This window comes from Schistocerca gregaria, chromosome X (assembly GCF_023897955.1).
Source record: "Schistocerca gregaria isolate iqSchGreg1 chromosome X, iqSchGreg1.2, whole genome shotgun sequence".
Classification (NCBI taxonomy): Eukaryota; Metazoa; Arthropoda; class Insecta; order Orthoptera; family Acrididae; genus Schistocerca; species Schistocerca gregaria.
Window position 1 is genome coordinate 141,807,172 of NC_064931.1, and position 25,298 is coordinate 141,832,469.

General features: G+C 38.9%; 1 protein-coding gene across 2 annotated transcripts in view; it reads right to left on the minus strand.

The window, feature by feature from the left end:
* The window catches only part of LOC126297616 (unconventional myosin-Va), a 352,002-nt gene that overhangs the window by 18,180 nt on the left and 308,524 nt on the right, over positions 1 to 25,298 (minus strand). For both annotated transcript variants that reach the window (XM_049988630.1, XM_049988629.1), the window contains 11 exons: positions 21,215 to 21,533; positions 18,671 to 18,924; positions 16,420 to 16,569; positions 15,572 to 15,668; positions 14,933 to 15,122; positions 14,653 to 14,851; positions 9,651 to 9,744; positions 9,324 to 9,506; positions 8,877 to 9,226; positions 2,295 to 2,552; positions 1,970 to 2,104 (listed from right to left, as the gene is read on the minus strand). In XM_049988630.1, the coding sequence (XP_049844587.1) occupies positions 1,970 to 2,104; positions 2,295 to 2,552; positions 8,877 to 9,226; positions 9,324 to 9,506; positions 9,651 to 9,744; positions 14,653 to 14,851; positions 14,933 to 15,122; positions 15,572 to 15,668; positions 16,420 to 16,569; positions 18,671 to 18,924; positions 21,215 to 21,533 (2,229 nt within the window). The remainder of the gene's footprint in view (positions 1 to 1,969; positions 2,105 to 2,294; positions 2,553 to 8,876; positions 9,227 to 9,323; positions 9,507 to 9,650; positions 9,745 to 14,652; positions 14,852 to 14,932; positions 15,123 to 15,571; positions 15,669 to 16,419; positions 16,570 to 18,670; positions 18,925 to 21,214; positions 21,534 to 25,298) is intronic.

Consider the following 25,298-nt stretch of genomic DNA (forward strand, 5'->3'; position numbering starts at 1 on the left):
GACTATATAGTTGTCTAACCAGGAACACTCTAAAACAAGACCTTAACTGACTGCTTACATTTGAAGAAAATATAGACCGGTCTGGAAACCAACTACTAGACAATGGGGAAGACACCACAATACTGACCCATAAAGGGAAGCCGAATAAAAATGAGATAAGATGGAAAAGAAGTAAGTAAACTTTATTATTTCAAAAATAATTACCTTAACCGACAACACATTTATCCAGCTGTGAGGCAAGACAGTCAGTGCCTTCATAGAAAAGTGTTTTTTGGTTGGCTATGGAACCATGATTGCATTCAGACGTGCAGCTCTTTGTCCAAAGCAAACTGATGGCTACCAATATCTTTCTTCAGGTCTCCAAAAATATGGAAATCACATGTTGAAAGGTCAGTACTGCATGATGGATGTGCAAAAGATATCCCAGCATAACTTCTGCAGCGTAGTCTAAACAACCTTAGCAAGATGTGGGCAAGTGCTATCCTGCAAGAGAATGATTCTGTCCGTAACCCACTGCTCACTGATTTTCTGGAACACGACACCACAATTTATGCGCAGTGGTACTTTAACACTCTTCAAAAACTGAAGTGTGCCATCAAGTCCAGTCACCCAGGAATGATGACAGATGGGATCATTCTGCTGTAGGATGATATACTCCCAGATACTGTCTAGGTTATTTCAACCATGCTGCAGACATTTCGTTGGGGAGCCCTCCATACTGTCCCAATGTCTCTCCATAGAATTCCCATATTTTTGGAGCCCTGAAGAAACACACTGTGGCAGTCCATTTGCTTCAGACGAAGAGCTCCACACCTGGCTACAATTGTAATGTAGGCAACTGCAAACATTTTTCCATGAAGACATTTAGCACCCTATCTAACAGTTGGATAAATTTACTTGCAGTTATGACATTTACATTTGGAATAATAAACAGATGACTTAGGTTTTTTTTTCATTTGTTTCATTTTCATTTGACTACTGCTGACAGAAAAGCTGTACAAGGAGCCTAACATCATTGGAGTGATAAAAAGCAAGAACTCCGGTGGGCTGGACATTTAGTGAGAATGGAAGGAATGAGATGGCCCAAAACTGCAATGGCAAGAGATTGGTGGCCATCAGAATACCACTCCTGTTAACAAAGCAGTAAAAACTGCAAGTACTATATTTTCGTTGTAACTGAGAGCCACACTATTAAGCATGACCCATCAACTGATTTCTCTCCAGTATATTATTTGGGCTATATTATATTTTTACCGATATTAATCTGAAACAATAGTACTTGTGTAATCTGCATATACGTTGATGCTGTCTGCTATAGTTAACAGTCAGTCACTTTCTTTACAAGAACATAAGACTGAAAGTAACAGTTGTCTTTCTGTAAATCTCTATTCCAATTAATTTGGCTATATAGAATGAATTCCGTAAGCACAAGCCTATGTATACCCAATGTTTTGCTAATCATTTATAGTCACCCTGCACTAAACAATGGAATCTTTCTTAAAAATATTATGGCATTCATAAAAAGCTCACGATTTGTTAGTAAATTATCATTACTGAAATAAGAAACTACTCCATAACACACTGTCTTTTCAAAACACAGCAGTGTCCTTTCGTCGTCGTCGTCATCATCATCATCATCATCATCATCATCATCATCATCATCATCATCATCCACGAACTATAATTGATGGGTTATACAGACCTAGTAAAATACACAAAGCTGTATCAAAGTGGCAGGAGACTCTGCACATAATACTGTATAAAAAAAACCTTCAAAAAATACAGTAAGTCTGAAAAATTCAGCCAGAGAGCAGGAAATCATTCCATTAAACCTTTCTCTGTAAAAAGACAATGGCAGCTCTGAAAATTTGTAGTGCATACAAACTACTGTAAAAATTACATACATTTAAACCAAAGAAGACAAATAACAGTAACATGCAAGGAATTCCACTGAGAACATTTCCCATACCTGCAGTCTTGTGTCACGACACCACTGTTCTAGGTGTGATAGATTATATCTTATCTGCATTCCTTTAGTCCAATGACACAAATCCTTTCGAAGCAGTAGGTTATTCAGTGAACTGGCACAAATGAAGTAAAACATCTGCAAAAGAAAAACACCCAAATTCATGTAACATGGTAACATTGTCAGGGATACTTTATTTTGCTTTTTGTCTGTAAACTACTAGACACCTCAATCTATACATGATACTCCCCTTGCAAAACCAGATTGAAACAATATTCATTTTAGCCTAGTACGGTGTAGTTTACTGTCAGAAAATCTGGTACCTCACCTGTCGAAATATCTGGACAATAAGCTCTGGGTCAACACCATGGTACCCCATTATTTTATGAATAGAATTTAGTTCCTGCAGGAGTGCATCCAGTGACTTCTGTGCATCCAAAAGTGGCTCTGAGTCTCTTGATGTAGAGGCAGCTCTTCCTCTCATCCCACTAGGTTTTTGACTTGACAAGCCACTTATTGCTTCATGTTCAAGAATAGCTGGCACCACCAATGGTTGTACCTTTTCTTGTATGTGCCCAATAAGACTCTGTAATGATATATATATTATTTTAGACACTATTTCGGGAACAGTTAAATATATCTTGTAGATGAATTTGTAAAGCAACTGGCCAAAATATTAATGAGTTAAGGCAAAATATAAGTAAGACACTTAAAAATTGTCTTTCTCCAACTTGTAAAAACAGATATTCAAACCACACTGGGGCCAACAGAATAATTTCTCACTTTCAATATTGTTCACACAGCGACTTAAAAAAGAAATATGTAAATAAAGAATTGAATAAATAATGTACTAAGGTATACATTACTCATAAAACTGAGTTGCTAAATTTCTTAGCACCTATATGGGAAAAATGAAGTGAATATGATCATTACAAACAACGCTTTCACTGTACTTTAGTACATTCAAAAATGGGGAGTGATTTCGAAATCCATCAAAATAAAGGCAGGTCTGATGAACAGTTTGTCTGCCTGTGTGCAAAGTTGGAATGTCGCATCTCATGCTACGGTGGGTATCACCTTAAGGAGAAGTTACATGCTTCATCATTTAGATAGTAACCTCAGAATCAATTTGCATCTTTGTATCACATAACCATGTGCTTGTCCCACACTGTGAGAGTACAATGGTCACTAGGTGTAATCAGATTTCAGCTAGATAACTTAAGTATTGTTTTGCACATGTCACAAATACAACAAGAAAACCAAATGCCTATCACTTTCATAAAAACAATCAAGTGTTGTCAATTGACCACAACTGTAGCTATGGCAAAATTTCACACTGAATTGTTGGCTGTCAGCATCTCATTCTTATTGGAGCCCTATTTCCATAACAACAAATTATCTTGTATCTTCAAACAACGGAAAATCCACGATGGAATGTAGCAATATTATTATAATAACGATAATGGCGAGTGCCGAGGGCCTCCCGTCGGGTAGACCACTTGCCTCGTGCAAGTCTTTCAATTTGACGCATGGTGTATATCACTCCACATTACCACATAAGTACTGAAAGCTTGTTATTTTGAGAACTCTATTGAATTGTGTATAAGGTTGAGGTAGCTGACTAACATTCAACAGCAGATGTATGTGCAGTACCCTCACTACTGTTTGGGTGCTACTGGGGGGTGGGGGAGGGGGGGGGGGGGGGTGTCACAGTGGTATGATTGGGCTTTTGCAGTACAGTCTAAGCAGCTTCTACACTGTAGAAGCCATGGATTTGTTCACCAAGTTGCCCTCCCTTGACTTGGCACCTTTTACTAGTGGGTAGTCTCCAGGCTCACTTCAGCAGCAGCCAGACCCCTGCCCTGGGAGGCAGCAGTTCATGACCCAGACAGAACAGTCACCACCCTGCTACACTAGTAGTGGAAACCTGACGCCTCGTGTTTTCACTCACAGGGGCAAATTCTGCTCCACGATACTGTCATCTCCTACAGGAGTGCCTACCACGAGCAGCCACATCATGCCTGACTGGGACACTAGCTTTTGCGCATCAGGATTTCTGGGTGCAGAAATCACAGTAGACTTCCTGGCCAACAGTCGCTCACCACAGCGCGCCACGAGTCATCTGTGTCATGCATGAAAAGAGGTGTGTGAATACTGTGCTGCAGTGCTACAAGTATATTAGCATGAATCTCAATAAAATATTTTACTTTCCGATACTGTTTTCCTGAGCTACCATTGGCCTGCACCCTTACCAAGACCCACCATCACAACTCAGCCCTGCACAGAAGTGGCTCCTCACCCCAGACCACATTGCACTGTATTCATATGATGTCAAAGAGCATGCAAAAGCCTCATAGCACATTAGCAACATGTTGAGGGCATATATACTAGCAGAATTTAATTTACATGGGATGCAACTATTGTAAGGTTTCTTTGTTCTGTAGCCACATGTAGAACACAAGACCTCTTGGGGATGGAGACTAGCAATTTAATCACATCCTCCATCAAGGTTAACATTCACTATACCTTGGAATGATGAACGTTTCTGTCCAAAATCCTTCCCACCTCTCCCAAGGGATGTTTCACCAACATGGAACCTTCGATTTGCATTCTGTTACCCACTCAGCTACAATAATACATCAATTATGTTTTATAGAGAATCGTGTGGCAACATGGGATACAACTTCTTCCCCTTCCCCTTCCCCTTCCCCTTCCCCTTCCCCTTCCCCTTCCCTTCCCCTCCCCCTCCCCCTCCCCCTCCCCCTCCCCCTCCCTTCCCTTCCCATCCATCACCAAAACACATAATTTCATGAAACAAGTAAGGAAAACAGTTCTTTTGGTGTGACATTGTATATTCGGTGTCACAAAACATTAAGAAATTGTTGTTGAATTAGGTCAGATTTCCTAGCACTTAACGGATCGATCACATTATGACAGTACATCTAAGAATGAACCGCTGATTTAGAATAAGGCTTAGGACAAAATAAATACTGTGTATATCGCCCACGACCACAACTCTCACTTTCCTGAAATAAGTTTGTGTGTGTACTGTCTGGATTACATTCAGTCACAACCAGTATTATGGCAGTATGAAGAGTGTATCTATAAATAACAGTATTTCACTCATTCTCTCTCATTTGCATTGTGGCACCTTCTTTAGGTTAGTTGGCCGATTTGCCGGAGGGGACCAAACAGTGAGGTCATCAGTCCTTTGAATTAGGGAACAATGTCAGCCTCGCCCTTTTAAAGAAACCATCAAGGCATCTGCATGAAGTGATTTCCCTAAATCACGGAAAACCTGAATCGGGATGGTCAGACGCAACTTTGAACCATCGTCCTCGCTAATGCGAATCCAGTGTGCTAACCCTTGTGCCACCTCACTTGGTCCTCCTTTTATTTGTTGCACTTGTACAGCCTCTCAAAACACACAGTGATGGCTCTATCATATACCTCACTGAAAATTGTTATTTAGGTAACCTTTCTCCACTTTCAGCGAAAAAAGGAAAGATTACAGTAGATCCAGTATGAGTTTTAAGGCTAAAATGGAGATTTTTTAAAAATTTAGACGTCCTTGTGCAAATATGTGCATTATAGCTGCTGTGGAAGCAGGCACTTTGTTGTGATAAAAGAAGATCACATGGGAACCTGCTATTTCTGCTCCTCCAACAGCCTTTCGAGTTGTATATAGTAAACTGTATACCACTCTTCTGAGCAGTTTTGAAATGCACAAACTAGTTTTTAAAACTTCAGTTACTGTCTGACCAAACATATTTTTACTGATAAGTCAAATTCATGAAAGAAAGTGCACATCATTCTTTTATGAACACACTTTGCTTTCTTCACATTATCTGATGAAGATCCAAATGTGTGTCTATCACTTGCGCCTGGGTAAATAGCTACAGCCATGTTCTGAAACCAGTTTAAATATCGAAAGTCTATTTTGAGCTGCAAGAAAAAGAATTAAAGGTATCATAAATCTGTTAACACATCGCTCAGCATTCTATACATCTAAATTGCCCGGTATGATCAGTACAATATTTACTAACTGCAAACTTTACTGAAAGTAACACCTTGCAATCCTCGCAGACAAACATTCAATACAGCTTTAGAGATGAATGCCAAGATAATTCAACATGCATATTTAACTTTTTTGTTCTGCAGCCACATGTAGCCTCTTCAAATATTCTCCATATATGAAACATTTTCTTCAGAAGGGACTGTTTTCTGGTGTCCAGACCAATGTGTATTTTCATGAATATATCTATCAGAGTTGAATTTATTGTAATGAAGAAGACCAGAGGCATAGAAATAAAAGAGGCCTCAAATGATAAATGTGATCTCTCAAGGCACCAATAGGTCCTCAGACCCATTCTAAACATCATTTCGAATTGGACTCCATGACAGATAGCAAGTTGGGCCTTGTTGTCTAGCAGTAAAGCACTTGGCTAAAAACCAAGAGGTTACAGGGTCGAATCCTGGTCAGAACTCTGATGTTTCAATATGCGTTTTCACTTAGCCTTCACCTCTCAATGATGAGAGAAGTCGCCAGAAATGACACACGGTTCAAATTCCACATTAGTCACACAAAATTATTATCTATGCAGAGCACTGGAGCAAAACCACATTCACTGCTTGTAATAGTTACTCACTACTGAGTCTTCAAATAATACATGATATGATACATGATTAGTACATGCCTCTCTCAGAAGTGAAGTAGTTTTCAGGACTACCTAATTCTGGTTGAATGTAGAAGTGACATGATAAAATTTCAAGCGAAATCATGTAACTTTCAACTGGTTTCACTCTATACACTAATGATGTAGGTCAGTGTACTCAGAAGTGTGATAGTTAGCAAGCCACATATCCTCTCTGTGGCACTTCCATTCCCTCACATCGTTTTGGCATTTTTAACACCCGCCAATTGGCTCTGGCATGTCCTATGCATTCTGCCGAAGAGGTATGAATGCTCACTGCAGCTGTGGGAGCACTTTAGACCTGGCTTCGACAGAGTGGTAGTCCGAGTGAATTCTTCCCTGTGAAGCAATCAATTAGGAGACATGATTTGTCATCACACTGGTGTTGTGTATGTTTAGTGTGCTACGTGCCTAGAGCTACCAACTAACTAAAATCATCCACTGGATTTTGTGCTGGCACTTTACCTTGGGTCAGAATTGACTCAGTTTAGCTTGTACAAATGAGAGTTTCATTATATAGAATGAACTCTCTCACTGCAGAGCTCTATGAAAATAACTTCTTGTCTGGCAGTTTAATTCAGTTATGAGCATCCTGTAAACTGGGTTAAAAGGTGGTTGAAGTATGTTATGCCATCATCTGGACCATAATATACACTTGCACAGGTGCCATTGACTGGGTTACGTGCAATTGTGTTTTTCTTAATATGTACATATGCTTTCTATTCATTACAGACCAGGAGTCATAGTTAACACGGCCGAACGAATACCAGTCCTTTGTGTTCTTGCCAAGGGAGTTTGTGGTAATTCAGAGCCTTCTTTATTGCTGCTTATTATGAGCTGGCCCATTTGGACTACGTTTCGTTTCTTTTAAACCTCTGGTGAGTATTGTTCAAGGTTGATGATGTGCAAGAGTGAAAATGGATTTAAAATCATGCATGACTGTTTTAAAGGGATTTTACTTTAATATGAGCTAAAATTTCTGAAGTTTTTACATTTATGAACAAATATGCTATTCAGTATTTGCGTTTTAATGGTTGAATATCGAGGTTGTTATAATTCGTGATAACTAATTACAAATATTCACTGAGGGCTTGCCTTTGGTTTGGATCTGATTCGAATTAACTGTCTTAATATGTAATAAAGATGTTGCTTGAATGTTGTTTTGCATGCCTCTCAACCCAGCACCACCACTCCTAACTACCACATTATTGTTGATAACCTACAGCAGGTGTTCAAAACAGAATTGTAATTTGAAATTGTGCCAAATGTGAAATCCATGCCATCATACAGTTTTTATTGGCATAAATATTTCAAATTTGTTGACATTTATCACAATTTTTTTCTGTACAGGGACTGCATGTGATGCAGAAAGATGATGTGCATCAGAGGTAGATTTTGTATAAACGTTTATGAGCAAATTTTCGTGATGATAGAACTGGCGGTTCTTCTGCAGTCAGCAACAAATTGATACAGGAAAATCAGCAAAAGACTTCATGGAAACATGCATGTTTGTAATATCTCCACTGTCATAACTTTCTGCAGATTTATCTGAAGGTTTTGTACAAGTTCATGTCCACACATTTAGGGTAGCACAAGTTCTCTTCTTGTTGTGCTTGAAAACTACTTTCCGAGAACCAGATAACTCAGCTGATTACTACTTCTCCTCCTTGACGATGTGGAAAGTGGCAATTAAGGTGGGTAAGGGCACTGTTGAGGAGGAATTATCGGGGATTAACGGGGACTTACATGAAGGGAGAAGTACACTTAGGATAATAGAGCAAAGAGAAGTAACAGTGACTACCAGACCACCAGCTGGTGAAAGAGAGAAACTGTGGAGAGTCTATGGAAAATGTAGGTAGTGATTTTGGTATCATGTTCTGGATGCAATAGAGTCAAAGTGTTGACAGACAAGAGTGAAGATTTACCCAGAGAGTACAGAGTAACAGGCCATAACAGGATGTCCTGAATGGTGGAGCTTATGGATCTCAGCAACAAGTAGAAAAAGGGTATCCAGGGGCTGGTAGAAGTTAGGTAGAAGATAGATTCCACAAAGTATGTTAGAGAAGGAATTGTAGACAACACTGGACTTACGGATTGTGGTCAAGCCTTATAGATATGTCTTACATTTTCTACTGATTACACTAATCAAACAGATAACTATCTGAAACCCATTCTTTGAAGAACACTTGCAGAGATACAATAAATATTAGGCATACCTGATAGATTCCTACAGCTATATCTGAAAGAACTTGTCTGTATTCAGACAGATCAAAATTCCTTAGACACTGTTCATTCTGTCTCGGTGTGTTTTCGGTCTGGAATGTTTTGTCTCCACTATACTGTTTCAAATTATGCAATAGTCTCAGAGTGTTTGACAGCCACAAAACTGTTGTATCCATATCATCATGTCTTTTCTTAGTTACTTTCTTGATGGTGTTAATAGTTGCCGTCAGCAGTGACCGTACTTTCTCATCATCATTTGTACAATCTGTGTGCCTAATGCACATGAATAAAATGTATGCAGGCAATCCTGGTAACAGTGTTACAGCAATACGTGGCTTTAACTCTGCAATTTTAAGAATAGAAAATTCAGAAACAATACAATCAACATAGAAAAAGTATCAGTGAACATTACACAAAAATTTTCAGATGTGTGTACTGACCAAATATCAGATGCCTAACGATATGTTGAACATCCTCTTTGCGAAACTCGAACATGCCTTGGTAATGACTTTCCTTCTTTCTTGTCACTCTTATGTTATTCCTTTGATCTTGGCTCTTCACTAGAGTTTTTTCTGTTGCGCTTTCAGCTGCTTCAGTACTATTATCCAATTCATTTGGTAGCACTATGAACAAAAATTATACTCTTTCTTAAGGGGATAACCACAATCACTGCATTGAAAATAAACAAAAGTACACACACACACACACACACACACACACACACACACACACACACACACACACACATTATATATATATATACTTACAACCTGCATCCTTCAGTGCCTTAGTTTGCAGCTTTAAGTTCTTCTTACATTGTCGCAGTTCCTCTTTCGCTAAATCTAGTTTCTCTTGCAGGTCCTGTAATTTTTACACACAGAATTAGAAATAATTAAGATAGACAAGGAAACAGTCTAACACAACATTTATTTTGCCATTTGCACTGTCTGTGGTGAAAATCAATATCTATCTAGATTTCGTCACACATATTAGTTCAGTTCAGTATTGTTACACGAGTACCAGTAAACAAGGCTGTATTCACATGTACTAACTTGAGAAACATCACATGAAATGATAAGAAATGGGATTGATTATTATGCAACTGCTGAAGAAATGGTTGCACTACAAATATTATCAGTTTGTCCAACACTGAAACCCTTAACAGATTTATATTTTAAAAATCCAGGAGCATTGGTGGCAGGTTAAAAAAACTTGTAAGATGAAACTTCCTGGCAGAATAAAACTGTGCGCCGGACTGAGACTCGGTCCAGCACACAGTTTTAATCTGCCAGGAAGTTTCATATCAGTGGACACTTCGATCTCATTCTGGAAACATTTAGGATATTTGTCAGGTTCTTTATCATCTACAGAAAGGTATCATGAAAGCGAGTTCATATATCGTCACACAGAAATAAAGTTCTAGTTATGTACATTGTTCCAACATAGTCTTCAGATATATTCATTTCTTCTCTGACAATGGAACCTTATACTTACGTCTTAACAAAAAAAAAAACATTTTTTCTTACTGGTCTACATTCACAGGCTGCAGTTTAGCAAAAGACAAGAAGCCAAGTACAGTTCACTAGCATTTATGAAACCAGTTACTTCATAGTCCAAGGAGATATCAAACCGGTCAGGAAGCCACAGAAAGTGATCACAGCCTTTACAATCCTATAACCAGATGGAAGAGGGTAAACTCTAGACATACCCGAGAGTAGACTGAGAAGCAGCATTCAATAAACAAGTACAGAAGGAATACCAAGGTGTAACATTTCTGGCTTCACTTACTCTGTTTCTTATTGCATAATTAGTATAATATCTGTGATTGAGTGACAGGCCCAAGGCTGCCAGCGTTTTTTTTTTTTTTTTTTTTTTTTTTTTAAAGATGATGAAAACTGTAGAATGCATACAATATAGTAAGAAAGAGATGAAGCAGTCAGTTCCATAATGGATGAAAGCAATCTGCCTCCATACCACAGCAATGTACTGCTTATTCACTATGAGAAACTTTGTTACAAAGAAGGAACAAATTGAATAATTTATGGTATAGCTGTGTTTAAAATATGACAATCTAAATGTGTAGAACTGATCACAGCAACAGCTAAATTTTCTCAATGAGCTGCAGCTTGAGACAATGTGAATGACAGCCAATTGAATCTATGATCAGTAAGCAACCCAACTCACTAACTCCTCTGCAACACACAGGACTGGAAATACTGTGTTATAAATCAAAACTGTCCATAATCAAGCTACAATTAATGATAATTTTTGTACCATGTGTAGCTTCCACTGTCTGTGTAAGAACTGAAACCATTAACTGGTTTGTTAAAAATTACGTTTTTCACTTCAGCATTTAATTTCTGTGTGAAGAACACTTCACCTCTAGTAACTGTTGACCTAACAGAAAATGTACTGGTAATTCACGAAATACAATACTGTCACATTCTGCAAAATACCCATTAACATTTCTTCAGGACCAGTTTCAGTGAGCCTTACACTTCAGACAAAAACACTACTAACACAAGAATGCAGATGAGAACGCATTATTTGGAATTATTATGAGACTGGTTAAACATGCAGTGCAATTTCTCAACCTGCAAACAAATCATTTCCTGGGCACCCATGTATGCTAGCCCTCTATTTTAGTCACCTCTATCAGTTTCCGGCTGCAAGGGGAAGAGGGTTTACATTCAGCCTGAAGATGATGGGCCAGTCATCCCCTGTCGTCATTGTCAATCTGAGGGCTGGTTTGATGCAGCTCCCATGTTACTCTACCCTGTGCAAGCCTCTTCATCTCCGAGTAACTACTATAAACTACAGCCTTTTGAGCCTGTGAACTGTACTCATCTCTTACACTGCCTCTACAATTTTTAACCCCTCCACCATATGCATGCATCCAGTACTTAAATTGATTATCCCTTTATGTCTAAGAATGTGTCCTATCAACCAATCTCTTCTTTTAGTCAAGTTGTGCAACAAATTTCATCTCTCCCCAATTCTATTCAGTATCTCTTCATTAGCTATGCAGTCAATCCATCTAACCTTCAGAATGATCAATCCATCTAACCTTCAGAATTATTCTCTAGCACCACATTTGAAAAGATTTTATTCTCTTCTTGTCTAAATTGTTCACTGTCTACATTTCACCTATTTACATGGCAACACTCCAGACAAATACCTTCAGAAAAAGCATCCCGACACTTTAACCTATATTCGATGTTAACAAATTTCTCTTCTTCAGAAACACTTTTCTTGGCATTTCCTGTCTACATTTTATATCCTCTCTACTTTGGTCATCATTTATTTTACTGTCCAAATAGCAGAACTCGTCTTCTGCTGTTACTGTCTTGTTTCCTACACTGATTCCTTCTGTGTTGCCTGACTTAATTCAACTACATTCCATTACCCTTGTCTTACTTTTGTTGATGTCCATCTTGTATCCCCCTAAGTCCTTTGCTATCTCTGACAGAATTACAATGTCACTGGCAAGCCTGCAAGTTTTTATTTCTTCTCCCTGAACTTCAAATTTTTCTATCATCTCCTTTACTGCTTGATCAATGTACAGACTGAACACTAGGAATAGGCTACAACTGTCTCTCATTCCCTTCTCAGCCATTGTTACCCTTTCATGCCCCCTTAACTTCCGTAACTAGTGTCTGGTTTCTGTACAGGTTGTAAATAGCCTTTCGCTTCCTTTCTTTATATCACTACCACCTTCAGAATTTCAAACAGAGTATTCAAGTCAATATCGTTAAAAACATTTCTCTAAGTCTACAAATGCTAGAACACATGTTTGCCTTTCCTTAACTCATCTTCTAAGAGAAGTCTTACTGTCAGTATGCACTGGGTCTTCCTACATTTCTTTGGAATCACAATTGATCTTCCCTAAGGTCGGCGTCTGCCAGTTTTTCCATTCTCCTGTAAACAGTTCATTTTAGTATTTTACAGTCATGATTGATTAAACTGGTAGTATAGTAACATCGACATCTGTAAGCACCTGCTTTTTTGGGATTTAAATTATTACATTCTTCTTGAAGTCTGGGGGTACTTCACCTCTCTCAAAGATATTGCAATTTTATCATGATTTGCTCTCCTAAGGCCGCCAGTAGTTCTGAGGGAATGTCATAATATCTCCTGTCCCATCTTCATCTATGTCCTCTTCCATTTCCATAATATTGCCTTAAAGTTCACTTCCCTCATATATCCCCTGTATATACTTCCACCTTTCAGCATTCCCTTCTTTCCTTAATACTGGTTTCCCATCTGAACGCTTGATATTCATACAGCTACTTTTCTTTTCTCCCCAGGCCTCTTTACTTTTCCTGTAGGTGGTGTCTATCATTCCCCTAGTGCTTCTATATCCTCACATTTGCCCTCTTGTTATTCCTGCCTCGCCATTGTTTACTTTTTGTCAAGCTCACATTTTAGATGTTTGTGTTGCTTTCCACCTGCTTCATTTGCTGTATTTTTACGACTTCTCTTAATCTTTCTAAATCAATGGCAGTCTGAGCTTAATAGGCCAGTTTTAATTATGAGTAATTTCCCCACTTTATGCTTCATATTTGGATTAAACTGAAGGACTGAATGTTCAGTAATTGTACAGAGTGGTCTGGAATCAGCCAACAGACATGACAGGTGCAGCTAGTATTATGTGACCTTGGTGTTTCCACAGTGGATTTCAGAGATTGGGAAGTGAACCTTCATAATAAACTGAGTTATCTGCAGTACAAAACATTTAGAGATTCTGAAATTGCATTTCCTGTGTGGGCATGAATTTTAATTTGAACTTTCTGGTGTTCTAGGTGAATGTTGTTTTTAAGTGAATGTGCATTTGATATGTAGACAGCTTACATCAGGTTGCTGAGGCAGTAGACAGGTGAACGTCAGTGTTTTAGTGAACATGACAGACTTGGCAAGGTAAATTACATTTCTTTTCATGGAAACTTGGGAGTAATGTCTGAGTGAGTATTTCTCAATTGATTTTGAACAGAGGGAGGGAGGGAGAGGGGAGGGGGAGGGATAAAGAGAGAGGGAGAGGAGAGGAGAGGGGAGGGGGAGGGAGGGAGAGGGAGAGAGGGAGGGAGAGAGAGAGAGAGAGAGAGAGAGAGAGAGAGAGAGAGAGAGACATGGGGCGCTATCTCTATAGTACATCATTGAGTCAGGGCATGTAATATTGTTGGTTATCTGTCGAACAAATAGTAATGTTGAACTTGATGACATGTCTTTCTGGCTGTCATTCATAGAGCGAGGTATGTGTAGCGTGAGTTTACATTCGTATCGCACTCATCTGCTACAAAAGGAAAGACTCTACTCCAAAAGCAGTTGCCACAGTCATCAACACGACAAAAAATGAAGTTGACACTTCATTACTTGGCTGGAAGATGAAAATGGCAAACCCTATCCACTATTACCCAATCAAGAAAGCAGCATGGTATTTGTGCCCAGCCCCGAAGTTCAGCATTAAGTAAGCGAACAACTGCAACTAACTGGAAACATTGCAGAAAGTAGGGTAACTATTAACGGTGAAAGAGACCAAATAAACTACAACCATCACTGCTGACTTGGCCCCAATCCTAAATGCATTCTCCTCATGTACGTTTTTACCAATGAGAAAAAAGCTATTGGAGTACACTGTTTCCCTCCCCAATTACAATAGTCCACATTATCAGCTCTTCATGTACGTTTGTTTCCTCCCAAAACATTGGGCAGATGTCAACTGGTTTGTAATATAGTGTGTTAAAATTGAGTATGATCTCAATTAATACTTACCAAGTTTTCTGAAGTCAGTCTTCTAATTTCATGTTGCATAAAAGCCTCAGTTTGAGTTTGTGGACTTTTAGTTAAGCTCATAGACAAAAGCTTGCGCTGATTATCATTCTCCTCTCTGAGTTTCTCATTTTCTTGTTGAAGTTCTTCTCTTTCTACTTGCCACCTATTTTTTTCTTGTTGCAGTTCATCTTCCAGCTGCCTATATGAATTAACAATTTAAAGAGTTAATGATTCCCAGCTGTAATTAACCAAAACAAGATAACTAAATTTCTGCACTCACCTGTTTATCTTCTTTTGTGCTTCAAATGCCATTACTAACTCCCCATCCTCATTTATTAAGTCAACATGACTTCCATAGTTGTTACTAGCTACATTTTTCAAACCTTGGGTTTGTTTTGCTAGAACACTATGTAACTGTATATTTTCCTCCCGCTGTCTGTCAAAATCAAGTTGCAGCTCATTGTATTCTCCTGAATGAGAAGAAATTTGTGGTAATATCAGACATAAATGAAACTGACACTCAGTCAAATACAGTAGCATAACAACAGTCACGAAGAAAATCTAATGCAATGTTTGTTAAGCAGTCTTCTGGAAACAACAAGTTTTTGTTTAAAGTACTTGATAACACATCAACCTTAAGACTCACATTGGAAATACATTCTCAACCATTATCACAATTTTAATATTTCAGCAATTCTATGCCTTTGGCATGCAACCTGCTGTAATAATTATTTTTGTCTAGAACTGGCAGCACTTGCATAAATATGCACTTACACAATATTTCCATTAATGGAGTGTGTATGGAGCCAACACAACATGAACTGTTAGTTTTACATTGAAAACAATGGTCTTTTGCACTTTAAAGAGACAATAGAAAAGAAAAAATAACAAAGATCTAGAAGCAACAACTTCAACTTACTTAAAAATTCTTCTTGTCCTGAACCCTCAGCTACAGCTATTTGCATTTTAGCCAAATTTGCACGTAATCTTGAATACTCCACTTCCAGTTGTTGTAACTGAAATTTAAATATCAAAGGTGACATAAGAACACTGTCTCGAAGACAACAGTATTTAAAACTTAGTGGATACTTTTAATAAAACTGAACTGAATAATGTCAGTTTATCTTCTTAGCCCATAAAAAGCTATTTCCCAGTAAATTATAATAGAAGACCACATAGGGGACACTTTTGAATACCGATTTTCTATATCAGCTCTAAGAATGTTTTATGAGAATGTTTGTACTCTTCTAATATATTATTTACACTGCAAGATATTATAAAATTTGTAATGTGTGTGTGTGTGTGTGTGTGTGTGTGTGTGTGTGTGTGTGTGTGTGTGTGTGTGTGTGTGTGTGTGTGTGGTGGGTGGGGTGGGGTGGGGTGGGGGGGGGGGGGGGGGGGTGTTAGCTAGCCACAAATGATTGTTAATGCCCAAAACTGGTCAGGTAAAAAAGTTTGAATGAAGACAAGAAAATTAATACTAGCAACTTATGCCAACAGCAGTAAAAAAATAACCATCACATTGATGAAAGCTGCACAGTACCCATGCTGCAAAGTGTTTCTTTTATTAGGTTTCAAGCAATCATTTAATATAAATGCATAAATCTGTCTCTTATACATACAAAAATAGATTCTGAACAAAGAAATGGAAAAAATAATTCCTTAATCAACATTATTTTAAGCATGAAAGTCAAATATACTATCAAAGCAAACTGATTTAACTTTTATATGTTGATTAGAAAGTTTAATCATTACTTCAAGTCTTACTCGAAAACGATCGTGTGAAAATGCTTCATCATCACGTGGCTTGTCTTGTTTATCAAGGAACTCTTCTACTTGTTTCTGCAACTTGTTTCGTTCCTTTTCCAGTTCTTTTACCTTCTGCTGCAGCTTGAGAACTAGTTGAACACCTTCAATCTGAAAACAAATGCAACAAGGAAAAGCATTAGCAACTATTGCCGAAGTACATGCGCCAGTAATAAAGCTTCTTTGGCAGTACGGTTTTACTTCCACGTATCATCTTTCTGAGGTGTAAGGCCTCATTTTAGGAATATTGCCTATTAGCGAAATGTTGAGTTTGAAACTGGTTTGAGATTTATTTGGAATAGTGTATTTTGTTTCCATTGATGCATAAAAATAGAAATTACAGTTGACAGGTACAGCAGGTGAATTTGAACCCCTATTACTCGTGTGTAAATATATACATAAGAACCACAATTAATGTCTTGTCCTACCTGCAAAATATGCTTGTGAACTGTGGAAGATTCCAGAAGAATATGAGAGTGATGAATTCATCAAAGTATGTCACCTCCACTCCCCACACTAGAAAAGCACACTCATTGCTCTCGAATAGTGTAAATGACATGTAACTGGCATCTGGCACCAAGAGCTCATGTGACTCCCACTGGAGGCAGAAGACAAATGAAGTGGTGTGTGTGTGTGTGTGTGTGTGTGTGTGTGTGTCAGTTCCGTGTAATCAGTACAGTAATATGTGGTCTATGTGAAACCACCATAGACCGGCAGAAAGAAGCTATTGTGTTTGGACTTATCTCTGAGCAAACCAGGAATGAAGTAGCCCCATTTGTTGGTGTAGCAGCAAGGACTTTCCAAAATGCCTACAAGAAATCTTATAACACTTGCAGCTGTTTAAGATGGTGTAAGAACAATTGTCGTAAAATGATTCTAACAAATAGAAACATAAGGTGAGTGTCATGCCTTGTCAATGACAATCTATTTCAAACCCAACATGTATTGCAACTATCAAAGTTGACATGAACACTGTTAAGGGAATCATATGCAATTGACATTTGTAGTGTGGTACATCAAAGTGAGACACATCTGACAAACTTTAAGGGGCCAAACAACAGAAACTGGACAGTTGTTGACAGGGGGGCATGTAGTGTGGTCTGATGAATTGCAATTTTGTTTCTTTTTAAATGACATAACATATTCGGTGCCCTAATGGTCTAATGTGTCTTCATACAAGAGACAGTGTATTTTTGGTCAGAGATGGTTCTAATGTAGTTTCAGTTCCTCGTGCACTTTCAAGTCATTGGCTTGAAATTGTATGTAATGAGAAAATAAACTTCTACTACATACACATTTCTGAAATTATATATTAACACAATTTTTCTGGAAGCTGTAAGCAGTCAACAATTCTTGCAATGACTTGAGAAATGGAGTTCTGTATGCACTTTATTAGGGACATTATTTACTAGGAATTAATGTGATATTATGTAAAGGTCACAATATGTACATTAATAAAAAAAATAAACAATTGATTCATTTGTAGATTTTTGCTACAAGAGAAGCTATATCGATCAAAACACTTACGATTAGCTAAATAACCTGATGCATTGCCTTTCATTGGTCATAGGATGCTTCTCGAAATTCTACTTAGGTTGCACACATTTTAACTTTTTATGAACTGATAGTAACACAGATTTTTTCCTATTTTGGTGTGCCTGTCCACAGCTCACTATTACTTTGAACTGGTGGTCATGAGTTTCATACCACTGTCAACTTTATTTACACTACTTCCAGTTATTATACCAAGAGTACTTCAGTTCATGAATAAGAAATATCTACTGAAGGCTGGAAGGAGTTGTTTCCCAAAGCATAAAATTCCTGCAGTTTTAAACCATTCTCAGTATCAGGATATTGCATTTCCGTGTATATTTTTTTAATGAGCTTTTGCTCAACCTCTGAATATATTAAAACTTACAGTGATTCCACGGTGTTACTGCCACTCTGTCTACTTCCGCAAGGTTTTTTGAGGGGGGGGGGGGGGCTGGAATTCAGTTCTCCCTTTTGGTATCCATGCTTGACTCACCAGCACTTTTAACCATTATTTGAATTAGAAATTCATGTAAGGACAGGATTTGATCATTTGTGCAAGTAACCAACTGTTTCTGGATCACTTAAGAAATACTTCTCACCTACAGGCATATCCCGTAACATATGTGCATTGCACACAAAAGACAAACATAATGGGAATAATAAATGAATGAATACTTACATCTTCTCCAAGCTCGGATACATCACTTGCAGTTGTATCCTGTGCGCTAACAGTGCTTGCATCAGAAAAAGAACGCTGATGATTACTTTTAGAAGACCCACTCCATTGCAGACGAGACAGTTCATTCTCCAGGCTTTCATTCCGTTGTTCCAGTAGGTTGTACTCTGCCAGTAGCTTTTGATAAGCATCTCTATCCTGATCATGCTCACGGATCAGCATCAGCTTTTCTTGCTCAACACGTGCCCGTAGATTCTCTATTAAAATTGAAGCGAACTATCATGTAATATTAAAATATTTACCATTTAGGTTAGTAAGTTAAATAGAAAATCAACTACAATATATCCATGAGAAACGGTTTATATTTTACCATGCATAAAATACTAGTTTTAATAAAATATAGGTAACATGGAAAGGAAGCATTGTTTGGAATAGAAATATGATTGAGAATGAAGTCAAGTACATAGCTCTGCAGTGACATGGACTAATACATACAAACATCAATCACTTCAGTACATTTAAGCTAAACTATGAGCATGTAATAAATGCATAATTTGAAGGTTTATTTTGTATAGATGAAAGTGCCACTCTTATATTCAAAGGAATTTTTAAAATGGAATGCATATACATTCCTATCAACTTTGAATCTTGCAAATTCAGTGGTGAAAATCATTATGCCAGAGTGAAGTTCTGTAGCAAGTTGTGTTCAGCATCACTCTTTCAGGACTGTTGGTTCAAGATACAACAATTTGTGACAACAGAGGAGATGAAAGAATCTCTCGCTGTCATGCTCCATACAATAGTTGACTGTTTTAAGTTAGGTAGTTTGATCACTAGTATTTCTGTGCAATTTTTTACATTTGAGTGTCAGAGTGAATTGTTGCAATAATGATTATATTTAGCATCTGTGAGCTTTTCTTCTGTAGTAACAATGATCTTACAATAATGCAATGAATTCACGTGAATTAATCCTCGTCAATATGAAAGTTGGTCTGAGAATACAGTGACATTCACTACCAAACAGAACTCTAAACACACACAGAAAATGACTGAAGGAAACATTTCAATATATCCAGTATTATTTAAAGGTGAGAACTCATATTCAGGTAATGAGTGTTGGAAATCTCATATGCTCTACTACATAACATGGCAGTGACTGTGGCCTTTGTTTGGCTTTGTTACTTTGTATTACATATTTGAAATCTGTGGATGAATAATAAGCACTTGTGTCCTTTTTGAGTTGTTAGAGACAAGTATGGAACAAATGGAAAGGAGAAGGTAACTGAATGTCCACGTGTAGTCTACTTCCTGTAAGCAGCAACAAGGAACTCCATACATAAATTCCCCACTGAGAAAATAACCACCATCAATAATACTGTGCGGCCACTCTCCATGAAATAACAGAAAAATAAATTTTAACCTAAAGGGTATTTCATTCCTGGTCATATTTATGTGAATGTGTTTGAACACACTATTTTGTTTGTTTAAATAGATCATTCTGCAGTATACAAAATAACAATGTAAATAACCTAACTGTTCACCGAGGTTATACAAGTAGTGTGAGAATGAATCACTGAATTAACATTTCTCCAAAATTATCTTACCAGCACTACTGTGTAAGATGATGAAACCATTTTCAGTTGTTATTAGTAGAGAGAGAGAGAGAGAGAGAGAGAGAGAGAGAGAGAGAGAGAGAGAGAGAGAGAGAGGGAGAGAGAGAGAGAGAATTACTTCATCAAGAACACACAGAAACAAGTAACAGCATGTCACATTTTCATAATAATATAAGTGGTAACTAACACTCAACATGATGCAATGGAACAGTTAACTTCTGACACAGCACTATATTGAGTATTTGTTACTCCTTTTATCACATTACACACAATGTAACTTGCTGTTTATTGCAAGTGATTAGCAGTGATTGGCCTGAAGTAACTCTTTCCTTCCATTAAAGTGGAAAATGATTCGCTCCGCATTTCAAGCCATCATGTCTGAAGAAATATTTACTTTTGCATTCATACACTAACTATTCTTGTAAATTAACACAGTAGCACACTTCACAACACAGCACTTCGTATGTCGTAATAAGCATACTTAAGAAATGGAGCACGACTTTCTACAGTACACACGCAAACTCAATTAGCTGCTGATTAGCGACGTCCATTGGAGAGGGGTTCTCCAGAGGGGGGGTGGGGGTGGGGGGGACAGGAGGCAGCATGGACAGAGAGACAGAGAAAAAAAGGAGAGAGAGAGAGAGAGAGAGAGAGAGAGAGAGAGAGAGAGAGAGAGAGAGAGAGAGAGAGAGAGAAGGAGGAGGCAGTGTGGAGCAAATGTAGTAGGGTGATAAATAATAGTAAAGAGGTACTGAGTGGTGTTGATCACAAGAAAGTTATCTACTCTGTAAGCTGTATGTCACTATTATCAATCTACAAAATTTACTTCATTCATTATATTTTGAATTTCAATCATTTAAAAAGCCAAGAAAATAAAATACATAACACTTTGTTATCTATGAATGATGTAACTTTTTAATGGGTACTGGTTTACCTTCTGCACCAATTTGATTAGATTTTATCCTCTCATTTAACTCATCAAGCTCAGATTTTAATCTAAGGTTTTCTTTGTTAATTCTTTCAACTTCCTCTGCTCTTTCTTTTTCAGACCGTTCCTTTTCATTAATTAAATCCATTTTTTCATCTCTCTCATTTTCAAGTGACTTTTTCAGAGTTTCCAAGTCTTCATCCTTTTTGGTCAACAACGCAACCATCTGTTTTTTCTCTGTCTCCACAACTCTCAAAGCATCAAATTTTGGTTTCAGCTCAAGCAATTCTGTCTGGGCCAGCTTCAAAGCATTGTTTTCTTTAACCTGCAAACAAATTACTAATAAATAATTTTCAGTAATAAATTTTATTGTCTGAATTATTGACTAATACCACCTAACATCCGGAAACAGGCATCTCATCATGAAAGTGAAATGAAATCCTATCTTAAAATGATATTTTACAACAATTAACAATAAATGGAACAGAAATTATTATCTAGAAATACTCATACAAACTGCAAAACCAGTTAAAGACGTGTTAAACAGAAGGGCTACTTCTTGTTACAAGGAAAAATGCATTGTTAGGAATATACTTTGAGGTTCCAACGAAAATAAGAATTGTTAACTGGAAAAAAAAAAAAAAAATCCTCTGGCTTCAATGCAAGAAACTCATCTCTATGAGATAATAATGAGGGCATCATTTTTACAAATCATCCCAACAATAGCTTGAGATGTGTAACTTATCTCACATTCATTTGTCTGCAAAGCTCTTCTGTGTACCTCCATTACAACCCACAATGCACTTACTAAGAGCAAATGATGGTAATATAAATGGGTACAGCACATAAAATACATAAATAAGAGTAGAACAGAACTAACAGCAAACAAAATGCTAAAAATAATGCTTTAGAAAAGTTGAACAATGTTCATACACAAGAAGAAACAAGTGAGGTTAACACAATGTCAATAAAATTCTTCTGGGTTAGAGACCGCATTGTCATTTATAAAATTCCAACGTTTTGGCGTCTGTTGCAAGACGCCTTCCTCAGGGTGTGTTGCTAACTGCTGAATGAGCGCAAGTGTGGGTACATATATACTATGAAAGAGTGTTGTAATTGGATGTGAGGATGAGGAGGAAGGGTACTAGGAGTTCATTTTATTGGCGTTTGCATTGCGTCTTGTTATTGGCGGAAATAGGCGTTTTCCATTGGAGTTTCCTTTACTGCCTGCCATTGGTGGAAATCGGCGAATAGGAGACTTAGCGGCGACTGCCGCGTAGCGTTGTTTACTAACTGCCTAGTATCGACTAGGCCGCGTCAGCGCTCTGTGTACCATCCTCCGCTGTGGCCTACCGCACGCCTGTTGCGTTGCGTGAGCTGTCCTTCCGCAAAGCTGTCACAGCAGGCAGCCAAGACGCTGGAAGTCTGTACCCGTCTTCTCTGTTCATATTATCGGGTCGCTTGGCTTTTTCTATAGCCTCTCTAATCTTCCTCCTCAAACTAAACGGCTGTTTCGCCAGTACTCGGGCCTCTCGAAATTCGATGTTCATCCTGCACTGCTCATGATGTTCTGACACCGCTGATTTGCTATATTGTTTGAGGCGGATATATCTCTCATGTTCAGTTAGCCTCGTGCTTATTGGACGCCCAGTCTCACCTACATACACCAGTCCACATTCACACTCTATTTCATAAACTCCGGTGGCATGAAACTTGTCAATTTTATCTTTTGTCGAGCCCAGAATGTCTTTTATTTTGTTGTTGCTACGAAAAATCGGCTTAATACCTGCCTGACGGAGAATTTTGCCCAGACGTTCAGTAACCCCTTGTACATACGGTAGCACGGTGGTGTTCTGTGCTTCGTTCTGTATTTCCCTGTTGCCCTCCTCCTTCAGCGCCATGGTTTTGCGTATCAGCCTCATGTCGTAGCCATTAGCTCCAAAAATGGTCCTGAGGTTCTGCAGTTCAGTTTGCAGGTTGTATTCATCGCTGATCCTGTAGGCTCTCTTAGTTAAAGTTTGCAGGGCCGAATTCTTTTGCATAGGATGGTGGTGGGAGGATGCATGCAGGGACCTGTCCGTGTTGGTGGGCTTCCTGTAAACTCTGTGTCCAAGCTTCCCGTCTGGCTTACGATAAACTTCTACGTCGAGAAAAGGCAATACCCCATGCTTTTCAATCTCCATGGTAAAATGAATTTTGCTGTGCTGCTGGTTAAGATGTTCGTGGAAGTTCTGAAGCTCTTCTCCTCCGTGTGGCCAGATAACAAAGGTGTCATCCACGTATCGTAGCCAGCATTCCGGGTGTAATGGCATGGACAGGAGTGCTGTTTCTTCGAATGCTTGCATAAAAATGTCTGCTGCAGCTGGCGAAAGAGGGGAACCCATAGCAACACCGTCCGTCTGCTCGTAAAAATCCCCTTTCCACCTAAAATAGGATGACTGGCACAAGGTCGACAGGTTAACCTTCCAGCAAGCTGCCAGATCAAGTGAATGTACCACCAGTCGCCATGTGACGAAGTTCGACAAATTGCAACAGAAAACAAGAGATGAAGGACCAGTTTTGGATACGCGACGAACAGTGGTGAACCTCTCCAGCCACACCTTGAGCGATGCAGCCACAAAAGTTTTGGCGAAAGGAATGAACTATGCAATCGCACCATAACTAGTACCGAAAGAAGACATTATCGAATCAGTGGAGGCCTCGGTACGCCATCTACCACAACCAGAAGCAGAGAAGATCTGACAAGAAACAGTACGAGTCTTGGCTCACGCAAAGCCTCCGAAGCAAAACATCAGTAAAGAGGAACGTCAGGCCATCAAGGAGCTGAAGAACAACTCTCAGATTTTGATAATACAGGCGGACAAGGGAAATGCCACCGTAGTGTTGGACACAGTAGATTACGATAAGCGGATGGAGGATCTTTTGAAGGAACCCATTTACCATAAACTTAAGGGGGATCCGACGGTCAAGATAGTGAAATCAACGCAAGCGCTGCTGAAGCAAACCAGGATGAATTTTGACACGACCCGTAGACTCATTCCACAGGTGCCACAGGCACCAAGAATATATGGGGTACCAAAGATCCACAAAGAAGCCTTCCCTTTACGGCCGATAGTGAGTAGTATCAACTCGCCGACCTACAAATTAGCGAAAGAATTGGCTCCGAAGCTTAGACGTTTAGTGAGACATACAGATGCATACGTCAAGGACTCGACCCATTTTATAGCACTTTTGAAAGAGAAGCGTGCCTCTGATACGGATTTGATGGTCAGTTTTGACGTGAAATCTTTGTTCACGAATGTACCCGTGACTGACACCATGAACATCTTAGAGGAACGCATGGCACCTGACATCAGCGAGCTAGTGCGCCACTGTTTGACGACCACCTATTTTAGGTGGAAAGGGGATTTTTACGAGCAGACGGACGGTGTTCCCCTCTTTCGACAGCTGCAGCAGACATTTTTATGCAAGCATTCGAAGAAACAGCACTCCTGTCCGCGCCATTACACCCGGAATGCTGGCTACGATACGTGGATGACACCTTTGTTATCTGGCCACACGGAGAAGAAGAGCTTCAGAACTTCCACGAACATCTTAACCAGCAGCACAGCAAAATTCATTTTACCATGGAGATTGAAAAGAACGGGGTATTGCCTTTTCTCGACGTAGAAGTTTATCGTAAGCCAGACGGGAAGCTTGGACACAGAGTTTACAGGAAGCCCACCAACACGGACAGGTACCCGCATGCATCCTCCCACCACCATCCTATGCAAAAGAATTCGGCCCTGCGAACTTTAACTAAGAGAGCCTACAGGATCAGCGATGAATACAACCTGCAAACTGAACTGCAGAACTTCAGGACCATTTTTGGAGCTAATGGCTACGACATGAGGCTGATACGCAAAACCATGGCGCCGAAGGAGGAGGGCAACAGGGAAATACAGAACGAAGCACAGAACACCGCCGTGCTACCGTATGTACAAGGGGTTACTGAACGTCTGGGCAAAATTCTCCGTCGGGCAGGTATTAAGCCGATTTTTCGTAGCAACAACAAAATAAAAGACATTCTGGGCTCGACAAAAGATACAAT